Raw genomic sequence first — 10068 nt, 5'->3', positions numbered from 1 at the left:
AACAAGCCTTCAGGGTGGGGCACTGGGTCACTGGGAAAGTCTTGAGGTGGGTGAAGTAGAAGGCACTCTCTAGGTCCAGCTGGATGGTGACGTTTTCTGTTTTTTTTTTTTTTTTTTTTTTAGAGAGGGAGTCTCGCTCTGTCGCCCAGGCTGGAGTGCAGTGGCGCGATCGCAGCTCACTGCAAGCTCCGCCTCCCAGGTTCCCGCCATCCTCCTGCCTCAGCCTCCTGAGTAGCTGGGACTACAGGCGCCCGCCACCTCGCCCGGCTAGTTTTTTTGTATTTTTAGTAGAGACGGGGTTTCACCGTATTAGCCAGGATGGTCTCCATCTCCTGACCTCGTGATCCACCCGTCTCGGCCTCCCGAAGTGCTGGGATTACAGGCTTGAGCCACCGCACCCGGCCTGACGTTTTCTTTCTTTCTTTTTTTGAGATAGAGTCTTGCTCTGTTACCCAGGCTGGAGTGCAGTGGTGCGATCTTGGTTCACTGGAACCTCCACTTCCCAGGTTCAAGAGATTCTCCTGCCTCAGCCTCCTGAGTAGCTGGGACTACAAGTGTGTGCCAGCACGCCTGATAATTTTTTGTATTTTTTTTTTTTTTTTCAGACAAGAGTCTCACTCTGTCGCCCACGCTGGAGTGCAGTGGTGCGATCTCGGCTCACTGCAAGCTCTGCCTCCCAGGTTCACGCCATCCTCCTGCCTCAGCCTCCTGAGTAGCTGGGACTACAGGTGCACACTGCCACACCTGGCTAAATTTTTCTATTTTTAGTACAGACAGGGTTTCACTGTGTTAGCCAGGATGGTCTCAATCTCGTGACCTCGTGATCCGTCCACCTTGGCCTCCCAAAGTGCTGGGATTACAGGCGTGTGCCACCACGCCCAGCCAATTTTTTGTATTTTTAGTAAAGACCAGGTTTCACCGTATTAGGCAGGATAGTCTCGATCTCCTGACCTTGTGATCCTCCCACCTTGGCCTCCTGAAGTGCTGGGATTACAAGCGTGAGCCACTGCTCCCGGCCTTGATGGTGACTTTTGGTTCTTTTTTTTTTTTTTTTGAGACAGAGTCTTGCTCTGTTCCCCAGGCTGGAGTGCAGAGTAATGATCTTGGCTCACTGCAACCTCTGCTTCCTGGGTTCATGCCATTCTCCTGCCTCAGCCACCTGAGTAGCTGGGACTACAGGCACCTGCCACCACGCCTGCCTAATTTTTTGTATTTTTAGTACAGACGGGGTTTCACCCTGTTAGCTAGGATGGTCTTGATCTCCTGACCTCGTGATCCACCTGCCTTGGCCTCCCAAAGTGTTGGGATTACAGGCGTGAGCCACCGCATCCAGCCGATGGTGACATTTTCAACACCTGCAGCCATAGGGCTAGTGACCAGGCCCTGACTCCACACCTCCACACATGGGCACACTGCACCGTCACCACTCTGCCTGCCAGGTCTTGTTGCCACCATGGCCACTACGGGAGATCACGTTCTTAATGTCATGGCCTCCCTGGTCGCAAGAGTCGTCACAGAGGTAATTCTGAGTCCTGGGTTAGGACTCAAGGAAACTGACTAGATAGGTTAATGATCAGACCTCTACTCCAAAATTTCACAGCACAGGTTTCTCCTTCTAGCTCCCAGCAATGACCCAGACCCCCAACAGGGCTGAACCAGCCCAGGACACCCAAAGAAACCAGTCTCCAGAGCCCTCACCTGCAGGTGAGTGTCAATGAAGTAGGGCTCAGGGCCTACTGGATGAAGTTCGAAGACTCTGGTTCTGGCCCCAGTCAACAACCAGGATGCTGATGCAGCCAGGTTGGGAAACGGTATCTGGCACTCCATAGGAAACTGCTCTAGGAGCCTGGACTAGGAGGGGCAGGGTCTGACCAGAGATCCCAGGAATAACCACCCCCCTCCACCCCACCCCACAGGGAACCTTGAATTCTTTTCTTTTTCGTTTGAGACAGTCTCACTTTGTCGCCCAGCTTGGAGTGCAGCGGCGAGATCTCAGCTCACTGCAAACTCCGCTTTCCAGGTTCAAGTGACCTTCCAGCCTCAGCCTCCCAAGTAGCTGGGACTATAGGTGTGTGCCACCACGCCTGGCTAATTTTTGTATTTTTAGTAGAGACGGGGTTTCACCATGTTGGCCAGGCTGGTCTCAAACTCCTAACCTCAACTGACCCACCTGCCTTGGCCTCCCAAAGTGCTGGGATTACACGCGTGAGCCCCAAGCTAGGCTGCCCTTGAGGAGCTGAGTGTGGCTCTCAGGTCATTCCCCATACTCACATCATGAATGAAAAGAGTAGTCAGAGGCAAGTAGCATGCAGGGTAGTGGGGCAATAGCACAGCTGGGAGCAAGGTCCCAGAGCTTGGAAAACCAAAGGAGGACACACCCAGGGGAAGCATGCCACAAGATGTAGAAGGGGAAGGAGGGCACCAAGAAGCACAGAGCTCCTCCATAGGTCCATCGCCCAGGGCAGCTGGCAGGTTGTGGGGCCCAAACCCAGAAACAGAAACTATCTGATTCTCACTCAAATGACGTCCCTAACCCAGGGAGGGGAAATGTGTACCCCTCCCTGCCCACTCCAGGCACTGCCATTCAGCCTGGGCAGCCAGTGACGGACTACAGATGGGCGGGACAGTTACTTCCTTCAGGTCCCAGCCCCCTCTCTAAAGCAGGAAGGGTGACAATGTATTTTAACATATGGACCATGTTGGAGGGCATGATGAAACTGGACCTAGGAATAGAGAGAGCACTTCAAATCCAGACAGAAAGTACTGCTGATCAGGCAGTCATGGAAAACCTCACCCAACCAAGGAGAAAATTATTTGGTCATTGAGGGCAAACTCTGTGGTCCTGACTCAACCACCAGTACCTTGCCACCCATCAAAGTTCAGGATAGTTACTCTCTCCCAGGAGAGCAGAGAGGGAGAAGCACCTCAACCCCTTTGGGCCTGGTCCCAAACCAGAAAAGCCCAGGCTAAGCCCCAAGATTTTCGCCAGGCTGTCTGTTTGGTCCCTAGGGAGAAGTACCACAAAAGCTCCATTCCAGGACCTAAAAACCCACTAGCTGCAAGGTTCCCCATGGAACCTACTGCCCTACACAGGGCCTGTCTGGATCACAAACCAGAACAGCCTCAAAGGGAAGTGTCTTATTTCATAGTGGCTCTGCTCCTACCTTCAGGGGATGCCTCTCAGACACCCACAGAAGCCAATTTCCCCTCATGCCTCCAAAGGGGCCCAGGAGCTGCCTCCTCCCACAACCACCAGAAATAGGCATACCTATTTCTGGGACCTTTTCCCCTGTATCTTCAAGCTGGCCTGCCAGCAGCCACACATACCAAAAAGACCATGGAGGGTGGGCAGGGAGACTGGAAGGTGGAAAGGTATAAAACGTGATAGATGGAACAGTAGACATACAACTTGAATAACAAGTCACAGTGCATCGCGCCATGAAAACACCCCTCCCACCCACCCACCCCACCCTAACCCACCCCCTCCAGTTTCTGAAAGGAGGCTGGTGGTCACAAGGGCCCTAGAGAGGTACCCGGAGTCCTCAAGATCGTGGAGTCCACGGGCATAGCACACTGTACCACTGGCCACATAGACAGCTGGGCTCAGTTTCCCCAAACATTGCCGTGTGAAGCAATCAGACTGCTGAATGTGGCAGCAATGGCTGAAGCCGTATCTCAGGTGACAGGTTCACGCGGAGAATCCGCTGAGCCCGCTGCCGCACCTCATCATCCGAGGACCGCCTATCTACCTTTATGGCACGGAACTTGAGCAGCTTTGCTGTTCCAGGCCCTAGCCATGCCTTAGGAGATCGGGGCCCAAGCCGTGTTCTCTTCTTGGGAGGAAGATCTTTTGCCTCCTCAGCCCTTTTCCTCTTCTGCCCAACAGTCTCAGGGCGGTATTTCTGGCCCTTCCTTGTAGTTCTGGTCTTAGCAGACCCCTTTGGCCTGCCCCTGCCCCTGGGCTGGGTCCGAGCCACCTTGGCCTTGGCCCGTACTGCCTTGGCTTTAGTCTTGGCCTTGGCCCGTGCTGCCATGACTTTGGCCTTGGCCTTGACCCGTGCTGCCTTGGCTTTGGCCTTGGCCTTGACCCAGGCTGCCTTGGCCTTGGCCCGGGCTGCCTTGGCCTTGGCCCGGGCCTTAGCAGCCTTGGCCTGTGTTCGAGCCACCCTGGCTTGGGAACGAGCAGCTTTGGCCAGTGTTCGAGCTACCTTGGCCTGGGCTGCTTTGGTGCCCCGGGCAGAGCCCCCTTTCATTCGCCGGACACTGGGGGACCCAGTGGCTCTGTTGGTTTTGCTCTGGTGCCCAGAGCCTCGTCGGGGTCCAGCCCCAGGGCTTTTGCGAGTCAGACACTTGGAGCCCTTGCTTGTGGTTTTTCTGGGAGCTTTGGGCCGGGGGTTCCCTGGACCCTTTCCTGAACTTTTCCGCAGTTTCAGAGGAGAGTCTGCAAGTGAGAGATGCAGTGACTGTGCCTTGTGCTTGGCACCCAAGCAGGGCATGGTAGTCTTGAGTGGAACCAGGGCCTCAAGGACAACAGAGAGCCGCATGGCGGGGTAGACACCTGGATAAAGGTGGGTGGGGAAGCCCACTGCTGCACCCCGGGCATGGCTGGCACTTGATTGCTTCAGAGAGCTCAGCAGCAGGTTGGTGGTAGCATGCTTGGCAAGGGCTGGTGAGGACGCTTTAGCCAGCCTACCAGATAGTGGCATGGGAAGCAGTGTGGCCCGACCTGCGGGCAACCGCACGGCAGTTCGGGGAGCACTGGCTGGAGGTGATGTGGCAGTTGGGTTAGGGGCACGAGCTTGCAGTTTCGTCTGGCTTGGGGGATTAGCTGTGCATGAACTATAGCCATAGACATCACCACTGCGCAGGATGGTAGGTTGGAAGCCATCATCTCGCAGGCCCTGCAGGAAGGCCACAAGCTGGGCCTCTGTGGCACTGAGATCCTGGCTCATGGGGTTAAAGACAAGCAGCGCCTCTTCCAGGGCCTTCTTCCCAGCCGTGGAGATACGCGACCAGGAGTGCACAGCTTTTTCCTCCACATGCTGAACCACCACACTCATGGCATTAGGCACTGCAGATCTGCCTGGGTATCCACAAATCAGCGCTTGGCACCTCCAAGACAAGAGGAAAAGAGTCAATAAGAATGGCACTAAGACAAGGGGCCAGAACACATAGACAGGTCAATCAGTGCCCCAATCTCCATGACACTGAGGAATCTGGCCAGAGTGAGACACTTCCTGGTGTAAAACCCTGGTCTCCTGACCCTCTACCATGCTGGGGTGGGAGGACAGGGTAAGGGTCAGGGAGCTTCTTCAAGATACACGCTCAGAAACACCTCAGAGCCATCCAACCTGCTGCCGGGTCCTTGAAAAGATTTGAGCCTGGTACATTTTAATTCAACTCTGTATTTTCTGAGGCCCGAAACCTACAACTACTCAGCTCTGGGAATACAGGCAATATCCCTGTCCTCAAGGAACGCAGGTTACAAGGTAAGAAAAATACACCATTAAGATTCTTGGGAGTGAATGCTGGCACTCAGCTCAGTTTGCCAATGGGTCAGGAAAGGATTCCTGAGAGAGTCAACACCTAGCTAGGATATGATGAATGAAAAAGGATCAGATGGAAATAGAGCAAAAAGAGGAATAGCTAACGCAATGGCTCCAAAGTGAGAAAGAGTTAAGGCATACTTGGTGTGGGATCTGGGATCTAGGTGAAAAAATAGGCGGTAATAGAGCAACAAAGAACCTTGAATGTTAGTCAAAGGGCCCAGACTTACACCCACTGCCCATGCCCATCTGTTTCTCCAGCTGCTGCTGTTCATGTGTGGAGCTGGAGTGGGGTGGGGGAAATCTCCCTGCCCACCAGAAGTTCTGTTTTCAGTCTCCAGACAGGGTACTCAGCAACCCATTTTCTAGTTCCAGAGGCATGGAGACCAAATCCAGGGAAAGAGTCGGATTTTTCTTCAACAGAAACTAGAAAGCTGACGAGTAGCAGGTGCCAATGACATCTCCCTAAGCAACCAGGCAGACCGGGGACCAGGCAGCCAGACCAAGAACCCAAGGTTTAATGACAATGGGAGCCAAAGGCTGCAAGTAGGATGGTGAGTCAAGGGGGCATTAGCGGTATGAACTGTCCTCCCTAAGACTTGGAGGGCCACAGACCTCAGTACAGCCCAGATGGACGTGACTGAGAACATCCAACTAGTTCCAGACTTCTTTAAAGAAGCTATGGCCATCAATCATAACTAACATCTAATACCCAACCTAACACTGACGGCTCCCAGAAGCAGGAGGCAGCTCCCTAGCTGCACCAGAGCATTAAAAGATCAGCCAGGATCAGGCAGGTCCCTCGGGCCATGAGGCCCTTCTGTGTAGTTTCTTCCCACCGCTCTAATGCAGCAGATGAAGTCTTCAGAATACCCTGAAGGAAATGCCCTGGGGCTCTTTGTTTGGAAACATTCTTGGATCCTCAGGTGTCTTGGGCACTTCCCCACCCCAGAGACCGTTCTCCAAGCACAATCCTTGCACATGACTTTAGTTCTTTATTAATATTTTTTGAGGGGATGTAGTTCCCAGAGCTGTGAACTGTAGAAGAGAGAGGGACCTATTTCCCATCCTCACCCGCGCCCCGACGCAAATATTTGGGGTGACCTGGGGGATCTTCCACGCAGGTTAGGCCGGGCTCTTGGGAGGGGTTTTCTGGGCTTTCGAGAAGCTTCGGAAACAGAGGCTGCTGCCCGGCCCTCGACTTCCCTTCACACGTGCCCCCGGGGGAGGCAGGAGAAACTGACGGAAGATAGGGGGTGAGAGAGTGAGAGAGGCGCCATACAGGCGGAACGGGGGAGGGGGCAGATCGGGGCTCTCAGGCTGGGAGTGCGCGTCCTTAGGACCCAAGCCGTGAGGCGGGGGTCACTGAGGCAGCGAAATGTACAGGGTGAACGATGCTAGCCCGACTGGGACCGCGCAGCCCCAGGGTGGGGTCGCTGGGCGCGGGGTGGGGGTGGGGTGGGGGTCTCGGCCAGGCCGGCGGAGGACGCGGGTCCGGGAAGAGTCGGCCGCTTGCCCGTCCGCCCTGCCGCCTCGCGGGCTACCCCTCCGCGGCGCGGCTAGGCCCGCGGCTCCAACCTACCGGCGCCGCCGCGGGGACCCAAGACGCGCCTCTGCGCCGCCTCCGCTGCTCCAACATGGCCGCCCGCTGCGCGCCGGAAGTGTACTGCGCTTCCGCTTCCGGGACCCAGCCCCCCCAATGACCCTTGACCCCCGAGACCCCATTTTCCCCCAAAGTCTGGGGGCGGAGCAGATTGGGTACCAAGGAGGACTGCCTGGAGGTGGTGGCCGCGGTGACCGCTCCAAACCCTTTCGGCCCTGTGCAGAAAGCTGAAGAACAGAGGTGCCCTCTGACGCGGCCCCAGGCAAGGACTCACTACAGCCCGGCTAAGACTGGATTATAGGTCATCTGACACCTTTTCTGAGGGGAGCTGGTGGTGCATTGACATCTGGGAGGGGTTCCTGGCAAGGTTCAGGCCATCTTCCACCCTCTGATCTTCCTTTAGCCACTGACAATGCCCACTTCAGTCCCAGACACCTGACCAGAGGGTGAAAGGAGTGCCTCCTGACAGGGAGTCTCAGGTGATCTCCTTTGTTTTGCAGTAAGGGTATCTCCTCCAAGGACAGCAGGCCTTCCTCTCTTCCTGAGAATAGGGCCCATGGCACATGGCATGAAAGGCTGGTGTGCACGTGATCACAAGTAGTGCATGGAAGCCCAAATGCATACCGAGTCTGGGAGCTTCAGTATACCACTGTGGGCCTGAGTATACTTGCTCAGGCAGGTCAGGGCAGGTGTAGTCATTGGCCCAACCTCAGCCCCTCAATGGAAGGAAGTCCTGCCTCCAGTCTTAACACTGCTCAGAACCCCTTTCCTTTTGCCTAGGAGTCTGGGACCTCAGTCTTTTTACCCATGCTCTTGGGCTAGTACAGGGGTGGTGGTTATAGGATACAGGTCAAAATCAACCCTAAGGGTCTGTGACTTCAATGAGAGGTCAGAGTGGTCTTCACAGCTCTGACTGAAGGTGTCATTAGTCATAGGTTCCCAAGTCCAGGTTGGGAGCCATCCTGGGAGCCCTGGTTTCATGGATGAGGTAGTGGGAGCATTTGAACTAGGGTCAGAGCCTGAGCCAGGAGGCAGAAATATTGCCACAACTCTTGGACCTTGACCCTTGCAGTGGTGCCTTATTTGGTAGTTAGGGTCAGGTTGGCAATTGGCAATCACAGGAGGGTAGTGGTATGCTTCATTTAGGGACTGGGTACTAGCCCTTTTTCCTGCCCATGTGACCCCAGGATCCTCTATTTGCTCTGTATTTTCCCTGCTTATACAGAGGGGTCCAGGCACTCCTAAAGACAAGTGCCTAGTTCACCCAGCAGTGCCATAGGCCTCATCTGGTGCCTCTTAGCTTCCCAGAGCCTCAGCACTGATGGTGAGATCCTCGGTGCCTTTAAGTGTAGCCAAGGTATCTAGCAGGAACTGCAAAATCTCCTGTTCCTCTGGGGTCAGTGCGTCTAGCTTTTTATTCCTGGTGGAGAGAAAGGAAGAGTAGGGTCCCAAGGGCCAGGGTCTCATGGGGTGCAGTCAGGAAGCCCCATCTTGGCGCCCCCAGTCCCCAGCTGTGGGTGAGTCCAGTCTCTGGCCCTGTCCATGATTGAGGATTGACTGTTCGCTCTCTCAGGACCGATTCAACCAGTTGCCTTCTACAGCTTCTCCAAAGCCAGCAGTGTTGGCTTCCTGTGTGCAGGTGGGCCATGGCTGTACAAACAGAAACCCCTTCCATAGAGAGTGAGAGCCCATCCTCCAGGGATGGCACCAGTGCAAATATATCCAGACCTCTCTCTGGTGATGTTCAACTCAGAAGTTAGGGCAAATGGAGAACAAGGAAGGGTAGGTCCAATCCTCTGGCTCTGCTGTGTCCCTTCCAGACATGAGAACTGGGGAAATGATAGAGATTAGGGGTAAGGATCGTGGGGTACCTAGCTCCCTTTGGGGGTGGTAGGGCCTAATTTTTGCCTCCTGGTGCCCAGTATGCTCTAGATGGAACTCTTTGGGAGCACTCGTCAGAGTGCAGTCTGACTTGACCTGGACTCTAGTGGATGCTGAGTCTATAGGCACAACTGGAATCAGATGGGATGAGATGAGAGAGAACACAGGGTGATCCCAGGACCCAGTCCTTGCTTTCCATTTGGCATCTTATATGGTTCTTTTTTTTCCCTTCTACTAAAAATACAAAAATTAGCCGAGACAGAGTCTCTTTTGTTGCCCAGGCTGGAGTGCAGTGGCATGATCTCGGCTCATTGCAACCTCTGCCGCCCGGGTTCAAGCAATTCTCCTACCTCAGCCTCCAGAGTAGCTGGGACTACAGGCGCTTGCCACCATGCCTGGCTAATTTTTGTATTTTTAGTAGAGGTGGGGTTTCACCATGTTGGCCAACCTGGTCTCAAGCTCCTGACCTCAAATGATCCACTCACCTTGGCCTCCCAAAGTGTTGGGATTAGAGGCATGAGCCACTGCGCCCGGCCAATTTTTTGTATTTTTAGTAGAGCCAGGGTTTCACCACGTTGGCTAAGCTGGTCTCAAACTGCTGACTTCAGGTGATCCGCCCACCTCAGTCTCCCAAAGTGCTAGTATTACACGAGTAAGCCACCTGCTCCTCCAGCCTTATATGGTTCTCAGTGGATCCTGGACCCACCTCTGTCTGAGCAGAGAGATCTGATGGAGATCTAGATGTGAATGAAGGCAGTGGCTTGGGAGGTATTGCCTCAAGAGGAAATATGTGTGCCAGGGAGAAAAGCCAGGGTTGAATCTTGAGGAGCCAATTCCTGGTGATGGAGAAGAAGCAGAGCCTGCAAAAGATTCTAGGCCGGGTGCAGTGGCTCATGCCTGTAATTCCAGCACTTTGGGAGGCCGAGGTGGGCGGATCACGAGGTCAAGAGTTTGAGACCATCCTGGCCAACATGGTGAAACCCTGTTTTTACTAAAAATACAAAAAATTAGCTGGGTGTGGTGGCACGTGCCTGTAGT

At 54.4% G+C, this 10068-nt stretch overlaps 1 protein-coding gene across 1 annotated transcript; it reads right to left on the bottom strand.

Annotated features, from left to right (window-relative positions):
* Window positions 1-3365: 3365 nt before the first annotated feature.
* Window positions 3366-7213, bottom strand: CCDC71 (coiled-coil domain containing 71). The gene is made up of 2 exons (XM_023231651.2): window positions 7129-7213; window positions 3366-5112 (listed from the first exon to the last, which is right to left on the bottom strand). The coding sequence occupies exon 2, from the start codon at window positions 5058-5060 to the stop codon at window positions 3636-3638; it is 1425 nt and encodes a 474-aa protein (XP_023087419.1). The 5' UTR covers window positions 5061-5112; window positions 7129-7213; the 3' UTR covers window positions 3366-3635.
* Window positions 7214-10068: the final 2855 nt, after the last annotated feature.

Source organism: Piliocolobus tephrosceles, chromosome 2, assembly GCF_002776525.5.
Source record: "Piliocolobus tephrosceles isolate RC106 chromosome 2, ASM277652v3, whole genome shotgun sequence".
Lineage (NCBI taxonomy): Eukaryota > Metazoa > Chordata > Mammalia > Primates > Cercopithecidae > Piliocolobus > Piliocolobus tephrosceles.
This window is presented reverse-complemented; position numbering and strand designations above follow the sequence as displayed.

Coding starts and splice junctions, on each gene's coding strand:
- CCDC71 (XM_023231651.2), bottom strand. CDS start 5,060: ATGAGTGTGGTGGTTCAGCATGTGGAGGAAAAAGCTGTGCACTCCTGG.